The 26,629-nt window shown below is 40.5% G+C and overlaps 1 protein-coding gene and 2 long non-coding RNA genes across 5 annotated transcripts in view; 1 reads left to right on the plus strand and 2 right to left on the minus strand.

Moving 5' to 3' along the window:
• The window catches only part of LOC311426286 (uncharacterized protein), a 146,108-nt gene extending 123,310 nt beyond the window's left edge, over positions 1 to 22,798 (plus strand). For 2 of the 3 annotated variants that reach the window (XM_084502559.1, XM_084502560.1), the window contains 2 exons: positions 21,312 to 21,485; positions 21,623 to 22,798. In XM_084502559.1, coding sequence (XP_084358685.1) covers positions 21,312 to 21,485; positions 21,623 to 21,643 — 195 coding nt within the window. In that variant the 3' untranslated portion in view covers positions 21,644 to 22,798. Of the gene's footprint in view, positions 1 to 1,846; positions 3,477 to 21,311; positions 21,486 to 21,622 lie in introns of those variants that run through there. The other variant, XM_084502562.1, reaches the window with a different exon arrangement.
• Positions 1 to 26,629, minus strand: part of LOC311426402 — a 579,678-nt gene that overhangs the window by 9,007 nt on the left and 544,042 nt on the right. The window lies entirely within an intron of this gene.
• On the minus strand, positions 7,601 to 10,912 carry LOC311426421. The gene is made up of 2 exons (XR_014686737.1): positions 10,427 to 10,912; positions 7,601 to 10,289 (listed from the first exon to the last, which is right to left on the minus strand). It is a non-coding gene; the product is annotated as an uncharacterized lncRNA (long non-coding RNA).

Raw genomic sequence — 26,629 nt, forward strand, 5'->3', positions numbered from 1 at the left:
CTTTTTCAGGTTTTCTAGTCAAACTCCATACCTAAAGTAGGACTAATTTAGATTAGATTTTGATGTTTTCTGTGTACTTTTTTTCTCTTTTTAAAATTCCCTTAAAATACATAAGGTCAGATGTGAAGCTTTTGAAGGAGAAAATCAGTAGATCACTTTTAGAAGCTTCTAAAAGTTCATATTTTTTCTACAAATACTACTGTGGCTTCAGAGCCCAAATTGTTGCAGTTTGCTATTGCAAGAAAATTCTTCAGCCTTTGAAGGAGTGCACTATTTATTTATAATAATCAGATATCAGAATTTTTAATTTAATACTTTGTCACTTGAGAGCAGTATAATTCAGTGAAAAAAAAATGCTTTCTGTGGGAGGCATTTAAAAATCCAGAATTACTTGAAATATTGGAAATTGGAGGAGTTCTGGAAGAGTTGAATTAATACATAATCTGTATGCATTATTTCATCTGTTTTAGCACATTGCTTTCACGCATGTATCTTATTTCTTCAAAACATTTAATTTGTGTATGCTCTTCCCCCTCACTTCTCCATGAAAACAGGAACAAACCCAACCCAAATAAATGAATACAAGTCTGTGTTCATCTGATAATAATTTAAATTGTTCTCTTCTGAAATTTTATGCTTTTATGAAAGTGATTTAATAGCTTGCTATTTGCATAATGTTTGTTGTTAGAGGAGTAAGGAAAAATAGTGTGCGTGATAGGGGATTTCACGAGTTTCATTGTACCTCATTTGGCCTTTTATTATTAATAGGGGGCTGTAAATGTGTTTGTTTTATTGGGCTTTTCTGGATGTTCGTTATTTTAGCTCAGAAACTTTAAAAATTGGATATAGTCACGCGTAATACTATTTTCTTAAATGTGATTTTTTCCATGTTTTCACCATTATATAAGGTGCTGTAGAGGTTGAAACCATGTTGAACTATACTATCCTTGGGAAATCACACAAAGGTCTGTTTAAGTTACCTATCACTTGCTGTCCAAGGTTTAAGGTGGCTAATCAGCCACGCTGCTGAAGGGAGCTGAAGAACTGGATCATTCCATAATGCGTAATTTACCTCACCTTGCTGAAAGGGAGGGGGGAATACGTGCTCTTCTTCCATCTTTCAGCTTTGTGCGCATTTGTGTTGTGCTTCTTTGTCCCTGCATGATGTTGATTCAATTCAGTAAACCTCAGTAAAGTATTCCAAGAGAAATTACAGAAATAGCTTTCTGTCAGATGCTCAGTTAGTTTGTTGAAGTATTAGAAATACCAAAGCCAGTGCAGAGGAAAAAGAGTGTACCTGAGAGCAGAAGGAACAAGGAACTGGGGTGGAGTGGGAAGAAGAAAAGGAAGTAGGATATCCTTTCAGTAAGATCAAACCAGTAGCTTAGCTCAGCCTTAAAAAGTAAATTCACCCTTACCAGTGCTTTGAATCTGGTATTGTCATAATGCTTTACCTCCTTTTGATTGGATTTTAAAAAGTAGGTTAATGTCAAGCATTTGAGAATATCTGCTACCATGTCAAAATGCATTGTAAAACTGGTAAGATTACTAATTCAATGCTGATATTGAGTCCCATGAGTTGACTTGAGAGTGATGTTGATTATACCTTTAAACTTTTTTGGTTGTTGTTCTCATCAAAGTCTTGCATTTTTTGTTGAAGAATATTTGTTCTTTAGCAGAGTGGGTGTTGGACAATATTTGCTTTGATGTTGCAAACCTTACACAAAAAAAAGGGTTTTAAGAGTAGTGTCATTATACCTTCTTAATTAAAGATATTCATTGTACGCAAATACTAGTTCTAGATGGTTGTCAGTTTTGACACTGAACATGTTTTTCTAACTAATAGCATAGTTCAAAAGCACAGAAGAAGAGGGTCTGTGAACCAAAAATTAACGTATATTACGGCACAGCATGGACACACGTAAAATATGCTGTAAGTCATCTTCTGGTTGTTGTGTGTGTTTTTTTGTTTGTTTTTTTGTTTGTTTTTGAATTTTATTAAACTCCTGCAGGAAAAGTTACTTAGGACTCATTAGGACATGAGTTGTTTTTTAAAAAAACAACAAAAACAACAACAACCAACCAACCAACCAAAAAAAACCCAAACCAAACCAAACCAAAACAAAAAAAAACAGTTCTTTGCCAAGCCTTTAGGGTTAGGTGTTGCCTAGAAGTTTTCTTTGTTCAAAGTTACCATGTTCCAACTGATCAATGATTCATTAGTGACTTTCAGGAAAAAAAAAAAAAAAAAAAAAGCCTAGCACTCCTATATTATTAGCCCTTGTTTGCTATGGCTTATGTAGCTTATTTGTAGTTGTGCTATTCCAAGTAATATATTAAATTCAATCAAATAGCTTTTATGGACGTTCATTTGGCATGATAGTGGAACTCAGGAACAGCACAGCCACGTCACACAATATGGTATGATCAGACAGCAACTTCACTGTGCTGTTACACTTTCTTTTTTATTTATATAGAACAGGAGATGTGTAGTTTTTAATTGTTGACATCTTGCTCTTGAGCTTTCAGAAGAGATCTATTGTGTCATACATTGTTGTCAGAGTTGGCAACTTTAAGCTTGAGCCTTGTGATATTCCAACAAGCTATATGTACAAAGTTCTGCTGAGACTTCTATTTAGAATTTTGGGTGGGAGGAGAGAAATTGCATTGTTTGGTAATGATGCATGCATGGAAATAATGTTTTGGCTCACTTGGCTACATTAAAATATTAGTTAAGTTTTCTTACCCAGTAGTACAGTTCTTTTCCTTTTCTGCTGACTTTTACTACAGGTAGTATATTGAAATGAGGTGCATTTTGGTAGGCAGTGTAAATGAACTTGGCAAAAGTGATTGTTACTGTCCTAGAAGCTCTTAACCTGAGTATAAACAAAGATAACTGATATAAGTGAAAGGAGGCCAAGATAGCCAATCTGCAGTGTGCTGGTTGTAGCCTTTTGGTGGTGTTCTGTCTACACTCAGGTAGCATGGTGAAACACTATTTTAAATGAGGTTTAAAGAGGATTAATGTGGTTCACTTGATGTGAGCCACTCTTTGCAGGCCTAGAGACAGCAAGACAGCATGAAACATTTTATGAAGGGTGTTTATTTCTTGAGTTTTAAATGCCCTGTATCTTACTTCACAATATCTTTGTGCATGTGCATGCTGTTTTTTCTTAGAATAAATGTAAACTTTGATAAACTTGTTGAGCTGTCCTTTATGTGTGCATTTGAGTTTATTATTTTATAGGTGATTCGTGGAAGAACTCTACAACACAAAGCAAATGAGTAATAAAGTAGGTATGCGGCTTATTATCTTGAGTCCGTATAGATGTTTATTTTCTTTCCTTTTGCTATTTCTAAGGCACGGGTCAGAGCAACTATCTCGGCCTTTTGTGCAGAGGTATCTGTTGGCAAAGGTCCAGATTCTATTACATCTTGTGTTAAACATGTCAATAAAGTATATGGGTTCACCACCACATGGTAAAGGTCCTCAGTTATCTTGTTAATAGCTTGTAAATCCTGTAGTACCCAATATGATCCATCAGGTTTTCGAACGGGCAAAATAGGAGTGTTAAAGTCAGACTGATGCTCTTTTAATAATCCCAATTGCAGAAAATTTTCAATTATAGAGCTAATTCCCTCCCTATCCTCTCTTCTCAGGGGGTATTGTTTGATTCTGACTGGCTATCTCCCCTCCTTACGTTTGATTTGTATCGGCGTGGTGGTTTTACTCAGGTAGGCATCCAAGTTCCACCACAGCTGCTCTCTCACTCCCCCCCTCCTCAAAATGGAAAATATGACATAAAGAGCTCAAGGTTTGAGAACATTCTGATTTAATTAAAGGGCCTCAAAACGCACAGCGGTTATTTGGGAGGACATTCCCCTCCCCCACGAGAGCCCCCCTTTTTATTGCTGAGTGTGACATCAAGTGTTATGGAATATCCCTTTTGGTTGGTTTAGGCCTTGTCCCCATCCCTCCCCATCACTTGCCCACCCCCAGCCTGCTGGCTCTTGGGGGCTTGGAGGGAGTTTTGATGCTGTGCCAGCACTATGCAGCAATAGACACAACACTGGAGTGATACCAGTGCTGTTCCAGCTACGAGTGCAGAGCACAGCACTGTGTGGGCTGCTGCAGGGAAAGGTGACTCCATCCCAGACAGACCCAGAACAATTGGAGGAGCATTTTTTGCCTTCCCTGGTACTTCAGTGGCCCATATTCCCGGGAATACCTGACTCAAGATATCCTCATTAACCTCTTCCTTCGTTTTAGGGCTTTCTGATATCATTAGGCTTAATACTTCCACATACCTCTGGTCATCTGCCTCCAGAACAATCTCCCCATTTTTAAATCATATGATCGCTTGTAAGTTTTCCAATAGGTCCCTTCCCAGGAGTGATTCCGGAGAACTGGACATATATAAAAATTTATGAATGCCCCACTGTTTCCCAAGTTTGTGCTTTAAAGGTTTACAAAAGTATGCAATTTCTGATTGGCCAGTTGCTCCTTTTACCATGACATAATCATTTCCTACAGGTACTAGTGCTTTACCTAAAACCGAATAAGTTGCCCCTGTATCTACCATAAGTTCCACCTCCTTTCCCTCCTTCATTTCTATAACCAGTGGATCTGCTGGGGTAGATTTCCCTGGTCTTCCCCAGTCATCTTTTGCACGTGCGACCAGCACCTCCCTTCCCCAGTTCCCTTTTCCATGTCTTTTCTGTTCCGGGCATTCGTTTTTCCAATGCACAAATTTCTTACATAGGGCACGTTGATCCTTGCCTAACCGGGGCTGTTCCTGTCTAGGCCTCCTTTTTCCTTCTTCCCTAATAACTGCTATCAGCCTCTTCTGCATGTTTAATTGAGGAAGATAAAAGCCCTCTCTCCTTCCAAATTACCTCATGTGAATGCACCACACCAAAGGCATATTTCAAATCTGTCCAAATGTTTGCCAGCTCAAGAGCTCTTATCAAGGCAATGATTTCCACCTTTCGGGCTGATGTTTGCTACTGCATATCCTGTGAGGCGAAATCCCTGGCGGACGAAGCTGCTGCCATCTATATACCAATCCTCCGCATCTTCTAGGGGTGTATCCTTCAAGTCTGGTCAGCTGGAGAATACTGTGTCAATGGTGTTGCGTTAAGGGGTGTAGCCGATTAACTGTTACGGATCCAATTGGATTCAGGGTACTGAATCACAATCACAGACTCACCAATAACACATTAACCTATATGGGTCTGGACGGATTCAGAGCACTGAACTATCACGGTCATGGGTTCACCAATAATGTATAACCGCCCTTACTCTAGTCGCGTTCAATGAGAACTATCACGGCTAGGAACAATGCAGTTAGATGCAATTTATTACAGCAACAGGTACACAGGTTCTTTGGATTGCCAGCGATAATTTACTGTCTGCAAAAGCAAGCTATCATGCATGAAATACGCAGGTGCACAGCCTGGAAATTAACGTGTTAAAAGGCACAAAGACTCTGTAGAGATTTCTAAGTTTCCGCGGAGGCACACAGTATAACCAAGTGTTGAAATCTCACCCAAAGGCGTCCCAATGGGGGGGGAAGAAAGGCTCAGCCCGTTGACTGATCCCAGGAGTCAGGAGGTATGGTATCTTCCCTGACGATGGCATCTTCCCCGACCTCCCCTCTCTCTTAGGCCAATTTATATAATTTTCTATCTTTTAGGTGGAGCTTGAGTGGCTCTAGTCAAGCATATCTTAGTTATGATTTATTGCTGCGTGACAGTATCTTATATAGTGTCAAAGCGTCCCACCCAGGAACCCAGGACCCCTCCCACTGTGCTCGCAGGCACCCCAGACCCCTCCTTTCGTGCACTCAGGCACAACCCAGAATAATCCCACAGTAATAAATGGCTCAGTCTTCAAAATAGGACTATAATCAAAGTTTACAATTTATTAAAGGAATAGAGGTAAGCAAACAGTGCTGGGTGCGCTGGGAGTCTCTGCTCCACCAAGACGCACACCAGTTACATCACGCAGCTGATTTTTATGCGCATTCAGGAGGCAGAACAACAAGACTATGCTGGTCTGAGTATCCCAAGGATATTCAATATCTTGGAGAGCTATTGTAATAAGCTCGGAGGATAAGAGGGTGGTGAAGGAGGAAGGGAGAGTGATCAAGGAGGATACAGGGGTGGTGAAGGAGGAAGGGAGAGTGATCAAGTAAGAAAAAATATCTTCCCCTTTCCCCTCCACAGATTGACTCCCTAACGAAAAAAGGCAACAGATATAATTGCTAATAGTTTCCACAATACAGTTTCCAAAGTATAGAGTCGACGATATTACTGAGTACAAATACCAAGTTAGAGTCATGGCCAGATATTTCATCATCTCATAAGCCACTGATACAACACACAGTACCATAATGATCTGAAACCAGGGCCCGGAGAGAATAAACAACATGACGGAGAGCACATACGGAAAATAACGTGCTATAATACTCAATTTGGAAAACAGGCGCAGCACAGTTGAGATTAAAGCAATCAGCATTATGACAAGTGACTATTAAGCAGGTCTAATACTTATACCAATTTTAGTTTAACACACTCTGGTCAGATCTGCCGTTATCTCAACCTTTCGGGCCCCAAGTTGGGCGCCAAAAAGACTGTCGTGGTTTAATCCGGCCGGCAGCTAAACACCACGCAGCTGTTCGCTCACCCTCCCCCCTCCCTCTCTGGGACGGGGGAGAGAAATGGAAAGTGAAGGCCGTGAGTTGAGATAAAGACGGTTTAATAAGACAGGAAAATAATAATAACAATAATAATAATAATAATAATAATACAATGATGATAATAGTACTACTACTAATAATGTGTACAAACAAGTGATGCACAATGCAATTGCTCACCACCTGCTGACCGATGTCCAGCCTAACCCCGAGCAGTCCGGCCCCCTCCCCCCGGCTAGCCACCCCTATATATTGTTTAGCATGACGTCAGATGGTATGGAATACCCCTTTGGCTAGTTTGGGTCACCTGTCCTGGGTCTGTCCCCTCCCAGCTCTTCCTGCACCCCCAGCCTGCCTGTTGGCAGGACAGAGCAAAAGGCTGAGATGTCCTTGGCTTGGTATAAGCACTGCTCTGCAACAATTAAAACATCGGGGTGTTATCAGCACTCTTCTCATCCTAAGCCAAAACACAGCATTCCACCAGCTACTAGGAAGAAAATTAATTCTGTTCTAACTGAAACCAGGACACTCATCTTTCCAAAACTTTTGGGCCCACTCCTTCCCCGCCTGGGAAGGGGCACATTTGTATTTTTGCAGAAGTTTATCCATAGCAATCCTGCCGACTACGCCAATTTTACTGTCGCGTTAAGGGGTGTAGCTGATTAACCGTTACAGGCCCGGTCGGATTCAGAGTACTGAACCAGTTGGACATTCACCAAAAACACGTTAACCGTCTGGGGGTCCCGTCAGACATTCACCATCAACGCATTAACGGTCTGGGGGTCCGTTCAGACATTCACCAAAAATGCATTAACCGTCTGGGGGTCTGGTTAGATTCAGAACACTGAACTATCACGGATAACCACCCTCACCCTCGTTGCACTTAATGAGAGTTATCACAATGCAATCAAGTATGGTTTATTACAGCAACAGATAATCAGGTTCTTTTGGATTGCCGGTGATAGGGACTGTCTGCAAAAGCAAGCTAGTATGCATGAAATACACAGGTGTTATAGGTGTTGTAGGTGTTACAGATGTTACAGGTGTTGTAGGTGTTACAGATGTTACAGGTGTTATAGATGTTATAGATGTTACAGGTGTTACAGGTGTCACAGGTGTGCAGCCTAGAAATAAACGCGTTAAAAGGATCAAAGACTCTATAGAGATTTATAAGCAAGTATTCAGATCTCACCCAAAGGCATCCCAATGGGGGGAGAAGAGAGGCTCAGCCCGTCGACTGATCCCAGGAGTCAGGAGGTCCTAAGGATGTTGTCCTCGGGATGGTATCTTCCCTGACGGTGGTATCTTCCCTAACATCCCCTTTCTCTTGGGCCAATTTATATTATTTTCTATCTTTTAGGTGGAGCTTGAGTGGCTCTAGTCAAGCATATCTTAGTTATGATTGGTGTAAAGTTTTCCCGTCTCCGTTTAAAGTAATAGGCTCCGAGAAATTCAGAGCGCATGCTCAGTGAGGGGTGGTCGCACCTTGGAGGCGGGTAGCTTTTGGGATGGAGGTGTGTTTTGGTATTATAATGATATTATAATGAGCAAAAAGTACACTAGGGTACAGCATTTGTCAAAACATGACAGGTCTTTGGCTCAGGGTGGCAAAAAGTGCAGCTTTGTGCACAAGAACAATCGAGGACCCACCTGATTACAGAGCCTAGCCGTGGTGTCTCCACTCCACTCTACGCTCCGTGCTGTTCCTTAGAGCTAGCACACCAAGTTTCCCCAGCGCGATAGCATCTAAGGTTGGGAGCCTAGGGAACGCTCAGATAATGCAGTTATGCCCTACCCTGAAAGCCTCTTCAATGCTGTACCTTTTCCTTAAAAATGTGAATGTTAGTTTTATTTTCCTAGTTACTTCAGGCATTTACACCACACTAGGCTGATACATATTCATTACTACTTCTAAAAAAAAACAGGGTTATTATAATTAGTTTCCAGAATCCAAACCCTCCCACTGGAGCATGCGTATCAGTCTCCGGTGGTCCCTCTGGGGGTCTCTGGGGGTCTCTCGTGCTGAAGGCTCATAGTCTTCCTCCCTCTTGTCCTTCTCCTTTGTCCAACTTAGCTGTATGTCAGAGACTTGTGCAACATCCCCTGCAAGCTTTGTCTTTTAGTTGTTCTTCAGCTCTCCCCATCTCCTTAATCTCCTGGCCAGATATCAGAGACTTGCATAGTGTCCCATGCAATAGTCATAATAGTTAGCAGTTATTCTGAAACCCCCCCAGATATCAGAGACTTCAAGGAAAAACCTACAAATGCATTTCCCTTCAAGCTCTTTATTGACACAAATTGCTAAAACATTCCTTTGCAAGATACAAGAACTATATACATTAACCACTCTGTTTTTCTTAGACTTGTGGTTATACAAGGGTATGTAAGACAGAAGGTCACATTCATCATACCATGTGGCTCTACCACTGTTCCATACTGACATGAATCAGATGAACATATCTCACAGAAGGACCTTGGCAAATTGTGTAAGTATAAAAATTAGGATCGTAAGTCTTATGAGGAGCAGCTGAGGGATCTGGGGTTGTTTAGTCTACAGAAAAGGAGGCTCAGGGGAGAGCCTTATTGTACTTAACAAATACCTTAAAGGAGGTTGTAGCAAGGTGGGGATTGGGCTCTTCTCCCAAGCACCAAGTGATAAGACAAGTGGAAATGGCCTCAAGTTGCACCAGGGGAGGTTTAGGTTGGATATTAGGACAAAATTCTTTACTGAAAGGGCTGTGCAGCACTGGAACAGGCTGCCCAGGAAAGCAACTGAGTCACCATCCCTTGAGGTCTTCAAGAAAGGTGTAGATGTAGAACATAGTAGCATGGTTTAGTGGTAGACTTGTCAGTACTAGGTTACAGGTTGGACTACATGATCTTAGAGGTCTTTTCCAACCTGAATGATTCTATGAAAACGTTGTTTTTAAACCAAAATTTGAAACATTAAATATACCAATTTATTTCAAAGTACTTCATTTTACACAAGTCAAATTCAAATTAGCTGTAAGGTTCACTACTGCATTTCAACATCAAGTATTAAAACAAATAAATCAGTATACATCTGAGTTAGATTTTCCACTACACTAATATCTGCTTAAAGGAGCTTGAAAAAGCAGCACAAACTAATCAACCATTCTACATTTAAAAAAAAAATCTGAATTAGATGAATTATCAACTTATTTGCTGCTTACCAAAATGTAGTATTCTTCAGCTAGATATAGTATTTTAGCTCTTAGGAAAATATACTGTTGAAGTGTTACAAATTACATACTTTTAATACACTTCCATGTTTTAAGTGTTTCACAATATGAGATGAGTAGCTACTGACTACTAATGGTTTATCAGATTATCTCAAAATTAAAATGAAAAGTAAATTCCTGTAGAATCTTCTAGAAGAATTAACAGTAATATAGATACTGTGCAACATATGTCTCAAATTTATATAATAGCCAGTATTCCCAGTAATCACAAAATGTCATGTTTTAGCTATTAAATCCAACAATGAATTTAAAGTGTGAAGCGCAGGAAGTTGAACAGGTGATGATTAACTACATGTCAGAGATGCTCTCACTCTTCAAAAGTGCTCCTCTGAATGAAAGAACCAGAAAAACAGGGTCAACATTTAGTGGAGAAACTACCACTGCATATACTGCATAATAAAAGTAGCAAATAGTAAATAAAAAGCATAATTTCTCTATTAATAAGTTCAGCTACCTTTACCATACCTTTATCTGCGGTCTTCTAAGCATTGCAAGTTCCGTCATATCTCGGAACGGCTGTAGTAAGTACTGGTAGAGCTCTGTGGTAGCTTCTGCAAGACTATTGTAGGCTTCATCTTCCATTTGATACAGTTGAAGCAGCTCTACCATGCTTTCCATGTTCTTATGTTTTCCCAGAAGCTGTAAAAAAAAACAACAAACAACAACACACCGCACAATTTTAACTGAATGAGTTCAAACATTCCTGCTAAGTGACAGACAGCCATTAAAAAAAAAAAGTATCAGCTTTTCCTCTTCTGTCATCTTCCCTTGCCCCCCCCGCAAAATCATAATTCAGACATACAAAAAGAAAATCTTAATCCCCACCCACATCTTGAACTTAGCCAGTCAAGTATGAGCACTTCTTAAATCGAAATGTGCAACGCTCCTATTCTTTTTTTCTTTCAAAAAATCTCTGGAAGGTAATAAATATGAGCACAAAGAGAACACAAAAAAAACCTCAGTACAAGAATCTATAACATATTAATTGAATATGCTACTTCACACATTTCCCACTTTCAGGTGTAGGGGAAAGAAAGTGATAGGAAAGAAAACAAGAAGTCACATTTTGAGCTTTCCAGTCATTTTCTCTTCTAGCCTGTCTGTACTTTAGACCCACACAGCCTCAATTTTATCAGTTTGTTTATTTATATAAAGAAAGAAAACTGTATTTTTTTAAAATCTTTCTTCACACCGTAAAGTTTGCTTCTGAAGATCCCATCAACCCCACCTCAAATTTCTTTGAAGCACTCAAGATTAGCCAAAATTAGAGACAGGATGCAGAGAGGCTCATGGTAGTTTTATTTATATGTTCAGCATTAAAATGATTGTCAGATGACAAGCCAGGAAGTGTTTTCCCTCAGTAAGGCTTGGCAGAGATGAGACATCTTCAAGAGATAGTATAGAACAGAGGTGATGTTTCTCAGCAGCCTGAGACAATTTGTTGCATTACCTAAACAATTTCACCTAGGAAATTGTTCCTATTGCAAGATAACTCGCTATGTCATTCTGCTCTCTTCCAGCCTCATGTAAATACCACAGAATACTGAGTTCTCACTGAGAGTACCGGGTAGTGTTTTGTGGCTTGCAGTCTATAAAACTAATGTCTTATGAACTTTCTGGGCTAAACTTACATAACTTAGCCTGCAACTGTAGGGACAAAAGTCATCCTAGATTTCATGCATTATTCTAGCCCACTAGCAGTATTAACCATCTTGTCTATAAAGCCAACTCATTCCTCAGCTCCTTTTGTTTGTGCCTCAAAACAGAGTTGCCATACCCAAGCCTTCTCCTACTTCCACCTGGCACTATCAGAAAACCTTCTTGTATTCCCAAGCTGCAATTATCCCTCTGTCAAGGTACAAAAATTGTTAAATCATGATACAGAATCACAGAATCACAGAATTTTCTAGTACTATTCTATTAGTATACAAGTCTTAGAGGGCAACAACAACAACAAAAATATAAAAAATAGAGAAAACGTATCAGCATTTAAAGGAGAATCTTAAGCAATGTCACTTCAGGAAGAGGGCTCCCCCCCCCCCCCCCCCCCCCCCCGACCATTCTTTAGTCCTGTTTAATAATTCTGATAATCTGGAAGACAGTCACAACTTTGCAGAGGTCAAAGTGAAGAAATGCCAGGAAATGAAAGACCATTTCAATTTTATGTTCATCAGTGTAGTACAGATATTTTCATGACACTAAAAGCATGTATCTACTTATAAGTAGTTGGTTGTTCAGTGAAAATCATGTCCATAACCAGAAACTGTAAGAACAAAGTAAAGAAGTATCATGACATTCCTGCACATAGAGAAGATAAGTAAATGGGCATAATTTCAATTTCAGTCTTGCCTGTGTCTAGTTCTATTTGGTCTGCTGCTGGGGTTTCCCCAATCCTAAACCTAGAGGTACTCCTCAACTTCTTCAGAAATGCCAAATCCCCATGGAGCAAAACTCTATATTTAAAAAGTGAGGGCAGGCTATTCATACAAAATGTATATATTTTTTCAAAGTTATTAACACAAGGTAAGCAATCTTTCTTCCTTCCTAAAGCAAGAATCCACAGATTCCATTTCCTGTGGTTAATAAAGACCTTTCTGAATGAAAATAGAGATTAAGTTTCATTTAAACTAGTTATCAGAAAAGGCCTAACAAATTGGAAAACTGATTTGGAAACCAACATGTATCACCTTATTGGCATCCCTGCCCATGGCGGGGGGGTGGAACTAGATGATCTTTAAGGTCTCTTCCAACCCAAGCCATTCTATGATTTGGTTTCAAACAAAGACCAAAGAGCTTTAAGACAATAGGGGTATTCTTCAACATAGGTAGAAAGGTTACCAACCTGTTAGCACTGGTTACAGACAACCTTATTACACCCATCCACCTATTAATATGTTCTTAAAAAGACTCATTCAGATGACACTCAGGGGAAAAACATCTGAACATTAACCTCCTCTGCAAAGACTGCAAATCAGCTCAGAATCACATCTATGTTACTTTGTCCTGTCAAATCAATACCATAAGAATGCTGCCAAAGATTTCACTTGGGTTAAGGGTTACATGAGAGAAAGAAGAAATCAAAGATGAAAAAAAAAAAAAAAAACAACAAAAAAAAACCAACAAACAAACAGTTTGGGACAAGAAAAAAAAAAAAAAAAAAGAAAGAAATTATGACATGCATTTGAAATGATAGTTATGATATACAATGTTTAAGGCAATATAGAATCATAGAATCATTTAGGTTAGAAAAGACCTTCAAGACCATCAAGTCCAAACATCACCTAACACTACCAAGTCTATTGCTAAACCATGTCTACACATCTCTTAAATACCTCCAGGGACGGAGACTGCACCACTTCCCTAGGCAGCCTGTTCCAATGTCTAACCACCCTTCCCGTGAAGAAATTCTTCCTAACATCCAATCTAAACTTCCCCTAGTGCAACTTGAGGCCGTTGCCTTGCATCCTATCACTTGTCACCTGAAAAAAGAGACCAACATCCTCCTCTCTGCAACCTCCTTTCAGGTAGTTATAAAGAGCGTTCAAGTCTCCCCTCAGCCTCCTTTTCTCCAGACCCTTATAGAAGAATGAAACTATTCCCCCTCACTTTTTGGAAATGATGTGACTACTGCTAGAAGAACAGTTTTCACCAACACGGCATGGTATGAACAGAAAACTGATAGCTTAGATTCTGCTACTAGATGCAGCCTTATAAGCCTGATGAAGAGTACAGGCTGCTTTAGTACTACCAGTCCTAAAGGGGACATGTTGGTACAGAAAGCTGATCAGTCTAGGCAACCAGATGTGGTGGCACAGGCTGTAAAGGACTGTCAGAGATTTGCTTTTACGGTACCCTCCATTAACAAACAAGCCCCGGTAAAGTTCTATGAATGGCTAGTGCTTCCACAGGGGATGAGGAATTCCCCTACATTATGTCAATTATATGTGGCCTGGGCATTACAACCAATTTGGACAGTGTGGTGTGACGTAATTATTTACCATTATATGGATAACATTTGGTTTGGTAGACCAGAATACTTCCAGGATTATGATTTAAAGTTTAATCAGGATACATTGGAAGCAAAAGGGTTGAAGATAGCCCCAGAGAAGGTTCAACAGAAACAGCCATGGCTATATTTGGGATGGAAAATATCAGACTCTACTATTCGTCCACAGAAAGGTGATATAACTATGGTGTTACATACTTTAACAGATGTACAAATGTTCCTGGGTAATATTCAGTGGGGTTGCCACATTGTATGTATTACTAACGACAACTTAGCTATATTACTAACCTTATTGCGGGGCAGGAGTGCAGAGCTGCAGATTACACTAACAAATGACCACTGGCAGGCTCTTTCACAAATAGCTTCTAAGGTTGCAGCTGGCTCTGCTTGCAAACCTATAGCAGACGTTGCACTCTCCTTCCTAATTCACAATCATGTGTCTCATCCATTTGCGGTGATTGGTCAGTGGCAAAAAGAAAAGGGGGAGAGTAAGGGGGCGACAAAGACAGAAACAGTATCAGGAGGATGCCACTGACACTAACAGCATGGGTAATAGAAATAGCATAAATGCAACAGGTGATAGCAAGGGTGGAATGATAGGGCAGCATTTTCGAGTCCTGGAATGGATTTTCCTACTGATTCAGCCAAAAACGAGTGTTCAGATACGGGCAGAAGCTATCGCAGAGTTAGTATGTGAGGGTCGCTCTCGGAGTGTTGAGATCAGCTGGCAGGAACCAGGAGATATTAGTCTACCAATGACTCAGGATCATTTGGAATGGTGTTTACAGCAGTCCATTCCACTACAAGAAGGTGTGTTATATTACCCGGGACTGGTGCATTCCCGAACTGCAAAGGGGCCTCTCTGGAAAGTTATAAGATCATATGAATGGCACGTAGTACCACGGCTTTCGTCCCGCCCAGTGGTGGGTCGCACTGTATACACTGATGCAGGTGCAGCAAGTAGGAAGGCTGTGTGTGTGTGTGGTACAAGAACAGAAGTTGGGAGAAATACATAATTCCGGAGGAGACAGGGGATTCATTACAAACATTGGCATTGTCTGCAGTTGTTTGGGCTTGTCAATGCTGGATGCATGAGCCGATTAATTTCGTCTCAGGCTCTCTGTATGTTGTCAACGTGATAAAATGGATAGAGGATGCCTTGATATGGCACACTAAGTGGGACAGATTATTTCTGCAGCTGCGAGATGCCATTCAGGGGAGAACTGCACCTTACTGTGTTATCCATATACATAGTCATCAGTTCTCGATTGGGTGAGCAGAAGGTAATTCGCAAGCAGTCAAGTTGGTGAGTATAGTCACAGCAGGGCCTGAGAGTGATTTTGCACATGCACAAGCGTCGCACAAACTGTTCCATCAGAATGCAAAGGGTCTTTGGAGAATGCTTGGTTATACTTGGACAGATGAAGCTTTTTTTTTTTTCTTTTTTTTAAAAAAAAAAAAAAAACTGGCTGCCATCCAGACAGTATTCAGACTATCAGATAACAATAATGCTGGATCTCACACAGAATCCACTGAATTAATAATTTCATAAGAGCAAACCAAACTCTGCACAGTCTCACAGGTAGTTTAACTGTGTATGTTCCAATTTTCATGCAGGCAGTATATAGATGATACACTATTTTAGAAACATGAAAAATCAACTAATAGCTTTTAGTAAGGTGGAGACATTGATTAAGCTGGCCAAATGCCTAAACCAACCTGGTAACTGGGAGAGACCCAACAGCCAGATTGAGAATAGATGTATGGAAACAATCCTCTATTGCCATCAGAGAAAGGGAGAAACTCAGGAGAAAACAGGAGAGAAAACAGGAGGCCTTCTTTGAAATGCGGCAGTTCAAACATTTGAGATTGAAACAGGGTATGGGGATGTGAATGCCTGGATAGAATGGGTCAAATATACCGTCCAGAGTCTTAACCATAGCAATTGCTATGCTTGTGCCTTCGGGAAGACCGATTGCCCAGATAGTGCCCTTCCCATGGGGGTGGACCAAGGATTCCCAGGGGATGCGATGTATGATTGCATTGTACCAAGAAAACACTGCCTGGGGAAATGAGGCCTGTAAGTGTCTCTCTTTGCTGTTCCCTCCCTTGCATGATAGCAATATCAGGGTTCCCCCTGCATTCTCTACAGCTATAGGTAACCATACAGCTTGCCTCTCACGGCAGGGTGTGAGTGCTACCCTACATCTGGGAGAGTTTGCCTTGTGCTACCAAGGACTTGATGGGAAACTGCTCAAGACTTGAGATCCCCAGGGCAGATCTCTGGTGGTACTGTGGAGGGAAGATCTTACAGTCTACCCTACCATCTAATTGGGGAGGCACTTGTTCAATTAGCTATACCCTTCACCCTGGCATTTGAAAGAGAAACATCACAAATACCCAGAAAAAGTAAAAGACGCTTAGGAGTATCATTCGATGACAGAGTATACATAGATTCTATTGGGGTGCCTAGAGGATTTCCCGATGAACATAAAGCCAGGAATCAAATTGCTGCAGGGTTTGAGTCACTGTTCTGGTGAGTAACAATCAATAAGAATGTGGATTGGATTAATTGTATTTATTATAATCAGCAGAGATTCATAAATTATACAAGGGATGTGATAAGAGGAATCGCTGAACAACTAGATGCCACCAGGAAAATAGCATTAGATATGATGCTCGCGGAGAAAGGAGGTGTGTGTGTGATACTGAGCAACCATTGTTGCACTTTTATACCCAACAATACTGCCCCAGATGGCATAGTAACTGGAGCATTGCAAGGGCTTACCATCCTTGCCAGTGAATTGGCAGAAAAATTAGGAACAGGCACTTCCATCACCGGATGCTTGGAATCTTGGTTTGTTAAATGGAAAGGGATGGTAGTGTCCATATTTACATCCTTGATTGTAGTAGCAGGAGTTTTAACAACCGTTGGTTGTTGCATTATCCCCTGTGTAAAAGGACTAGTACAGTGGTTAATTGAAACTGCACTATTGAAACAAATGACCATAGAGCCACCACCTTACTCAGATAAGAGGGTGATATTAGAGGAGATGGAAAGCAAAGAAAGTGAAGAAGAGGAAGATATCTACCAAATTACACCTTAGAGAAAAGTTTTGCAAAAATCAACAGTTTATAAAGAAGAAAAGGGGGGAATTGTGGAAATAAAAATGTTGTTTTTGCAGAGTTACATTGTTTAGAGGGAAGGAATGTGGTATTGAGATATGTTTGCAGTGATAAGAAAACTTAGCACGCGACCTTGTAAAATGCAGACAACCAGACTCCTTAGAACAATTAGGTGAAAATCACGGTGTCAAGTCAAGTCAGATAACTGAAGAAACATTACCACTTCAAACAGTAAAAAAGTCAGAAGAAATTTGAAACTTAACAGGCTGGCATCTGAAGGCCATGTATTGTCTGTGACGCATCAGATAGGTTTTGAACCTGGATTACCCAGTCAATGGGGAAACAGGTGAGGGTCACAGTCATTGAGAAATGAAGTATATAAACCGTACTGTGTGACTAGTAGGCACGCTCCTGCTTGTGGGATGCCCGCCATTGCAATCGCGAATAAATTACTACTTCACTGAGATCCTCGCCTGCACCTAGGTTATTGGCTACGGAGTGTTTCTCACATCTGTAACTACTATTATTTCAAAAAATCTGAAAAAGCTTAGGGAGAGACTGAAAAATATCATTATTGCTTGTTTTAGCTAAAATTGGATATGTGTCTATTGTAGTGTTTTTATGAAATACACAAAATAAAATGGGAATAATAACAAAGGTTTGGGGAATAATAGCAAAGGAAATGTTATTTTTAAAAAATACACAGTTGGGATTATGCTTCCAACTGAGGTCAATTTGTATGTAATTGTACTGTCCTCTGTATTCCCTTTAGAGCTTTATGGACAAAATATATTAATACTGAAATCAAATAATCTTTATATATTTATATAGTTGAAATATTTATGTTGTGTGAGAAAAATCTCAATTTTTTTTTTCAGACAGGATCTTCTGTGAAGCTATTTTATTCGCGATTGCAATGGCGAGCATCTTACAAGCTGGAATGCACAATAGAAGTTTATCATAACCTTATATTCTTCTTCTATATATAACCTTATATTCTTCTTCTATATATACTTGACAGCAAGTTGAATATGAGCCAGCAGTGTGCCCTGACAGCCAGGAAGGCCAACCATATCCTGGGGTGCATCAAGCACAGCATCGCTAGTCGATTGAGGGAAGTGATTGTCCTGCTCTACTCTGCGCTAGTGTGGCCTCACCTAGAGTACTGTGTGCAGTTCTGGGCACCGCAATACAGAAAGGACATTAAACTGTTGGAGAGCGTCCAGAGGAGGGCAACGAAAATGGTGAAGGGCCTAGAGGGGAAGACGTATGAGGAGCGGCTGAGGGCACTGGGCCTGTTCAGCCTGGAGAAGAGGAGGTTGAGGGGGGACCTCATCGCGGTCTACATAGGATAGGATGCAAGGCAATAGGATGCATCTACATCTGATAGGATGCAAGGCAACGGCCTCAAGTTGCACTAGGGGAAGTTTAGATTGGATGTTAGGAAGAATTTCTTCACGGGAAGGGTGGTTAGACATTGGAACAGGCTGCCTAGGGAAGTGGTGCAGTCTCCGTCCCTGGAGGTATTTAAGAGATGTGTAGACATGGTTTAGCAATAGACTTGGTAGTGTTAGGTGATGTTTGGACTTGATGGTCTTGAAGGTCTTTTCTAACCTAAATGATTCTATGATTCTATATTGCCTTAAACATTGTATATCATAACTATCATTTCAAATGCATGTCATAATTTCTTTCTTTTTTTTTTTTTTTTTTCTTGTCCCAAACTGTTTGTTTGTTGGTTTTTTTTTGTTGTTTTTTTTTTTTTTTTTTCATCTTTGATTTCTTCTTTCTCTCATGTAACCCTTAACCCAAGTGAAATCTTTGGCAGCATTCTTATGGTATTGATTTGACAGGACAAAGTAACATAGATGTGATTCTGAGCTGATTTGCAGTCTTTGCAGAGGAGGTTAATGTTCAGATGTTTTTCCCCTGAGTGTCATCTGAATGAGTCTTTTTAAGAACATATTAATAGGTGGATGGGTGTAATAAGGTTGTCTGTAACCAGTGCTAACAGGTTGGTAACCTTTCTACCTATGTTGAAGAATACCCCTATTGTCTTAAAGCTCTTTGGTCTTTGTTTGAAACCAAATCATAGAATGGCTTGGGTTGGAAGAGACCTTAAAGATCATCTAGTTCCACCCCCCCGCCATGGGCAGGGATGCCAATAAGGTGATACATGTTGGTTTCCAAATCAGTTTTCCAATTTGTTAGGCCTTTTCTGATAACTAGTTTAAATGAAACTTAATCTCTATTTTCATTCAGAAAGGTCTTTATTAACCACAGGAAATGGAATCTGTGGATTCTTGCTTTAGGAAGGAAGAAAGATTGCTTACCTTGTGTTAATAACTTTGAAAAAATATATACATTTTGTATGAATAGCCTGCCCTCACTTTTTAAATATAGAGTTTTGCTCCATGGGGATTTGGCATTTCTGAAGAAGTTGAGGAGTACCTCTAGGTTTAGGATTGGGGAAACCCCAGCAGCAGACCAAATAGAACTAGACACAGGCAAGACTGAAATTGAAATTATGCCCATTTACTTATCTTCTCTATGTGCAGGAATGTCATGATACTTCTTTACTTTGTTCTTACAGTTTCTGGTTATGGACATGATTTTCACTGAACAACCAACTACTTATAAGTAGATACATGCTTTTAGTGTCATGAAAATATCTGTACTACACTGATGAACATAAAATTGAAATGGTCTTTCATTTCCTGGCATTTCTTCACTTTGACCTCTGCAAAGTTGTGACTGTCTTCCAGATTATCAGAATTATTAAACAGGACTAAAGAATGGTCGGGGGGGGGGGGGGGGGGGGGGGGGAGCCCTCTTCCTGAAGTGACATTGCTTAAGATTCTCCTTTAAATGCTGATACGTTTTCTCTATTTTTTATATTTTTGTTGTTGTTGTTGCCCTCTAAGACTTGTATACTAATAGAATAGTACTAGAAAATTCTGTGATTCTGTGATTCTGTATCATGATTTAACAATTTTTGTACCTTGACAGAGGGATAATTGCAGCTTGGGAATACAAGAAGGTTTTCTGATAGTGCCAGGTGGAAGTAGGAGAAGGCTTGGGTATGGCAACTCTGTTTTGAGGCACAAACAAAAGGAGCTGAGGAATGAGTTGGCTTTATAGACAAGATGGTTAATACTGCTAGTGGGCTAGAATAATGCATGAAATCTAGGATGACTTTTGTCCCTACAGTTGCAGGCTAAGTTATGTAAGTTTAGCCCAGAAAGTTCATAAGACATTAGTTTTATAGACTGCAAGCCACAAAACACTACCCGGTACTCTCAGTGAGAACTCAGTATTCTGTGGTATTTACATGAGGCTGGAAGAGAGCAGAATGACATAGCGAGTTATCTTGCAATAGGAACAATTTCCTAGGTGAAATTGTTTAGGTAATGCAACAAATTGTCTCAGGCTGCTGAGAAACATCACCTCTGTTCTATACTATCTCTTGAAGATGTCTCATCTCTGCCAAGCCTTACTGAGGGAAAACACTTCCTGGCTTGTCATCTGACAATCATTTTAATGCTGAACATATAAATAAAACTACCATGAGCCTCTCTGCATCCTGTCTCTAATTTTGGCTAATCTTGAGTGCTTCAAAGAAATTTGAGGTGGGGTTGATGGGATCTTCAGAAGCAAACTTTACGGTGTGAAGAAAGATTTTAAAAAAATACAGTTTTCTTTCTTTATATAAATAAACAAACTGATAAAATTGAGGCTGTGTGGGTCTAAAGTACAGACAGGCTAGAAGAGAAAATGACTGGAAAGCTCAAAATGTGACTTCTTGTTTTCTTTCCTATCACTTTCTTTCCCCTACACCTGAAAGTGGGAAATGTGTGAAGTAGCATATTCAATTAATATGTTATAGATTCTTGTACTGAGGTTTTTTTTGTGTTCTCTTTGTGCTCATATTTATTACCTTCCAGAGATTTTTTGAAAGAAAAAAAGAATAGGAGCGTTGCACATTTCGATTTAAGAAGTGCTCATACTTGACTGGCTAAGTTCAAGATGTGGGTGGGGATTAAGATTTTCTTTTTGTATGTCTGAATTATGATTTTGCGGGGGGGGCAAGGGAAGATGACAGAAGAGGAAAAGCTGATACTTTTTTTTTTTAATGGCTGTCTGTCACTTAGCAGGAATGTTTGAACTCATTCAGTTAAAATTGTGCGGTGTGTTGTTGTTTGTTGTTTTTTTTTACAGCTTCTGGGAAAACATAAGAACATGGAAAGCATGGTAGAGCTGCTTCAACTGTATCAAATGGAAGATGAAGCCTACAATAGTCTTGCAGAAGCTACCACAGAGCTCTACCAGTACTTACTACAGCCGTTCCGAGATATGACGGAACTTGCAATGCTTAGAAGACCGCAGATAAAGGTATGGTAAAGGTAGCTGAACTTATTAATAGAGAAATTATGCTTTTTATTTACTATTTGCTACTTTTATTATGCAGTATATGCAGTGGTAGTTTCTCCACTAAATGTTGACCCTGTTTTTCTGGTTCTTTCATTCAGAGGAGCACTTTTGAAGAGTGAGAGCATCTCTGACATGTAGTTAATCATCACCTGTTCAACTTCCTGCGCTTCACACTTTAAATTCATTGTTGGATTTAATAGCTAAAACATGACATTTTGTGATTACTGGGAATACTGGCTATTATATAAATTTGAGACATATGTTGCACAGTATCTATATTACTGTTAATTCTTCTAGAAGATTCTACAGGAATTTACTTTTCATTTTAATTTTGAGATAATCTGATAAACCATTAGTAGTCAGTAGCTACTCATCTCATATTGTGAAACACTTAAAACATGGAAGTGTATTAAAAGTATGTAATTTGTAACACTTCAACAGTATATTTTCCTAAGAGCTAAAATACTATATCTAGCTGAAGAATACTACATTTTGGTAAGCAGCAAATAAGTTGATAATTCATCTAATTCAGATTTTTTTTTTAAATGTAGAATGGTTGATTAGTTTGTGCTGCTTTTTCAAGCTCCTTTAAGCAGATATTAGTGTAGTGGAAAATCTAACTCAGATGTATACTGATTTATTTGTTTTAATACTTGATGTTGAAATGCAGTAGTGAACCTTACAGCTAATTTGAATTTGACTTGTGTAAAATGAAGTACTTTGAAATAAATTGGTATATTTAATGTTTCAAATTTTGGTTTAAAAACAACGTTTTCATAGAATCATTCAGGTTGGAAAAGACCTCTAAGATCATGTAGTCCAACCTGTAACCTAGTACTGACAAGTCTACCACTAAACCATGCTACTATGTTCTACATCTACACCTTTCTTGAAGACCTCAAGGGATGGTGACTCAGTTGCTTTCCTGGGCAGCCTGTTCCAGTGCTGCACAGCCCTTTCAGTAAAGAATTTTGTCCTAATATCCAACCTAAACCTCCCCTGGTGCAACTTGAGGCCATTTCCACTTGTCTTATCACTTGGTGCTTGGGAGAAGAGCCCAATCCCCACCTTGCTACAACCTCCTTTAAGGTATTTGTTAAGTACAATAAGGCTCTCCCCTGAGCCTCCTTTTCTGTAGACTAAACAACCCCAGATCCCTCAGCTGCTCCTCATAAGACTTACGATCCTAATTTTTATACTTACACAATTTGCCAAGGTCCTTCTGTGAGATATGTTCATCTGATTCATGTCAGTATGGAACAGTGGTAGAGCCACATGGTATGATGAATGTGACCTTCTGTTTTACATACCCTTGTATAACCACAAGTCTAAGAAAAACAGAGTGGTTAATGTATATAGTTCTTGTATCTTGCAAAGGAATGTTTTAGCAATTTGTGTCAATAAAGAGCTTGAAGGGAAATGCATTTGTAGGTTTTTCCTTGAAGTCTCTGATATCTGGGGGGGTTTCAGAATAACTGCTAACTATTATGACTATTGCATGGGACACTATGCAAGTCTCTGATATCTGGCCAGGAGATTAAGGAGATGGGGAGAGCTGAAGAACAACTAAAAGACAAAGCTTGCAGGGGATGTTGCACAAGTCTCTGACATACAGCTAAGTTGGACAAAGGAGAAGGACAAGAGGGAGGAAGACTATGAGCCTTCAGCACGAGAGACCCCCAGAGACCCCCAGAGGGACCACCGGAGACTGATACGCATGCTCCAGTGGGAGGGTTTGGATTCTGGAAACTAATTATAATAACCCTGTTTTTTTTTAGAAGTAGTAATGAATATGTATCAGCCTAGTGTGGTGTAAATGCCTGAAGTAACTAGGAAAATAAAACTAACATTCACATTTTTAAGGAAAAGGTACAGCATTGAAGAGGCTTTCAGGGTAGGGCATAACTGCATTATCTGAGCGTTCCCTAGGCTCCCAACCTTAGATGCTATCGCGCTGGGGAAACTTGGTGTGCTAGCTCTAAGGAACAGCACGGAGCGTAGAGTGGAGTGGAGACACCACGGCTAGGCTCTGTAATCAGGTGGGTCCTCGATTGTTCTTGTGCACAAAGCTGCACTTTTTGCCACCCTGAGCCAAAGACCTGTCATGTTTTGACAAATGCTGTACCCTAGTGTACTTTTTGCTCATTATAATATCATTATAATACCAAAACACACCTCCATCCCAAAAGCTACCCGCCTCCAAGGTGCGACCACCCCTCACTGAGCATGCGCTCTGAATTTCTCGGAGCCTATTACTTTAAACGGAGACGGGAAAACTTTACACCAATCATAACTAAGATATGCTTGACTAGAGCCACTCAAGCTCCACCTAAAAGATAGAAAATAATATAAATTGGCCCAAGAGAAAGGGGATGTTAGGGAAGATACCACCGTCAGGGAAGATACCATCCCGAGGACAACATCCTTAGGACCTCCTGACTCCTGGGATCAGTCGACGGGCTGAGCCTCTCTTCTCCCCCCATTGGGATGCCTTTGGGTGAGATCTGAATACTTGCTTATAAATCTCTATAGAGTCTTTGATCCTTTTAACGCGTTTATTTCTAGGCTGCACACCTGTGACACCTGTAACACCTGTAACATCTATAACATCTATAACACCTGTAACATCTGTAACACCTACAACACCTGTAACATCTGTAACACCTACAACACCTATAACACCTGTGTATTTCATGCATACTAGCTTGCTTTTGCAGACAGTCCCTATCACCGGCAATCCAAAAGAACCTGATTATCTGTTGCTGTAATAAACCATACTTGATTGCATTGTGATAACTCTCATTAAGTGCAACGAGGGTGAGGGTGGTTATCCGTGATAGTTCAGTGTTCTGAATCTAACCAGACCCCCAGACGGTTAATGCATTTTTGGTGAATGTCTGAACGGACCCCCAGACCGTTAATGCGTTGATGGTGAATGTCTGACGGGACCCCCAGACGGTTAACGTGTTTTTGGTGAATGTCCAACTGGTTCAGTACTCTGAATCCGACCGGGCCTGTAACGGTTAATCAGCTACACCCCTTAACGCGACAGTAAAATTGGCGTAGTCGGCAGGATTGCTATGGATAAACTTCTGCAAAAATACAAATGTGCCCCTTCCCAGGCGGGGAAGGAGTGGGCCCAAAAGTTTTGGAAAGATGAGTGTCCTGGTTTCAGTTAGAACAGAATTAATTTTCTTCCTAGTAGCTGGTGGAATGCTGTGTTTTGGCTTAGGATGAGAAGAGTGCTGATAACACCCCGATGTTTTAATTGTTGCAGAGCAGTGCTTATACCAAGCCAAGGACATCTCAGCCTTTTGCTCTGTCCTACCAACAGGCAGGCTGGGGGTGCAGGAAGAGCTGGGAGGGGACAGACCCAGGACAGGTGACCCAAACTAGCCAAAGGGGTATTCCATACCATCTGACGTCATGCTAAACAATATATAGGGGTGGCTAGCCGGGGGGAGGGGGCCGGACTGCTCGGGGTTAGGCTGGACATCGGTCAGCAGGTGGTGAGCAATTGCATTGTGCATCACTTGTTTGTACACATTATTAGTAGTAGTACTATTATCATCATTGTATTATTATTATTATTATTATTATTGTTATTATTATTTTCCTGTCTTATTAAACCGTCTTTATCTCAACTCACGGCCTTCACTTTCCATTTCTCTCCCCCGTCCCAGAGAGGGAGGGGGGAGGGTGAGCGAACAGCTGCGTGGTGTTTAGCTGCCGGCCGGATTAAACCACGACAGTCTTTTTGGCGCCCAACTTGGGGCCCGAAAGGTTGAGATAACGGCAGATCTGACCAGAGTGTGTTAAACTAAAATTGGTATAAGTATTAGACCTGCTTAATAGTCACTTGTCATAATGCTGATTGCTTTAATCTCAACTGTGCTGCGCCTGTTTTCCAAATTGAGTATTATAGCACGTTATTTTCCGTATGTGCTCTCCGTCATGTTGTTTATTCTCTCCGGGCCCTGGTTTCAGATCATTATGGTACTGTGTGTTGTATCAGTGGCTTATGAGACGATGAGATATCTGGCCATGACTCTAACCTGGTATTTGTACTCAGTAACATCTTCGATTCTATACTTTGGAAACTGTATTGTGGAAACTATTAGCAATTATATCTGTTGCCTTTTTTCGTTAGGGAGTCAATCTGTGGAGGGGAAAGGGGAAGATATTTTTTCTTACTTGATCACTCTCCCTTCCTCCTTCACCACCCCTGTATCCTCCTTGATCACTCTCCCTTCCTCCTTCACCACCCTCTTATCCTCCGAGCTTATTACAATAGCTCTCCAAGATATTGAATATCCTTGGGATACTCAGACCAGCATAGTCTTGTTGTTCTGCCTCCTGAATGCGCATAAAAATCAGCTGCGTGATGTAACTGGTGTGCGTCTTGGTGGAGCAGAGACTCCCAGCGCACCCAGCACTGTTTGCTTACCTCTATTCCTTTAATAAATTGTAAACTTTGATTATAGTCCTATTTTGAAGACTGAGCCATTTATTACTGTGGGATTATTCTGGGTTGTGCCTGAGTGCACGAAAGGAGGGGTCTGGGGTGCCTGCGAGCACAGTGGGAGGGGTCCTGGGTTCCTGGGTGGGACGCTTTGACACTATATAAGATACTGTCACGCAGCAATAAATCATAACTAAGATATGCTTGACTAGAGCCACTCAAGCTCCACCTAAAAGATAGAAAATTATATAAATTGGCCTAAGAGAGAGGGGAGGTCGGGGAAGATGCCATCGTCAGGGAAGATACCATACCTCCTGACTCCTGGGATCAGTCAACGGGCTGAGCCTTTCTTCCCCCCCCATTGGGACGCCTTTGGGTGAGATTTCAACACTTGGTTATACTGTGTGCCTCCGCGGAAACTTAGAAATCTCTACAGAGTCTTTGTGCCTTTTAACACGTTAATTTCCAGGCTGTGCACCTGCGTATTTCATGCATGATAGCTTGCTTTTGCAGACAGTAAATTATCGCTGGCAATCCAAAGAACCTGTGTACCTGTTGCTGTAATAAATTGCATCTAACTGCATTGTTCCTAGCCGTGATAGTTCTCATTGAACGCGACTAGAGTAAGGGCGGTTATACATTA

The sequence above is a fragment of the Aythya ferina genome (assembly GCF_964211825.1).
Source record: "Aythya ferina genome assembly, chromosome: W".
Taxonomy (NCBI): domain Eukaryota; kingdom Metazoa; phylum Chordata; class Aves; order Anseriformes; family Anatidae; genus Aythya; species Aythya ferina.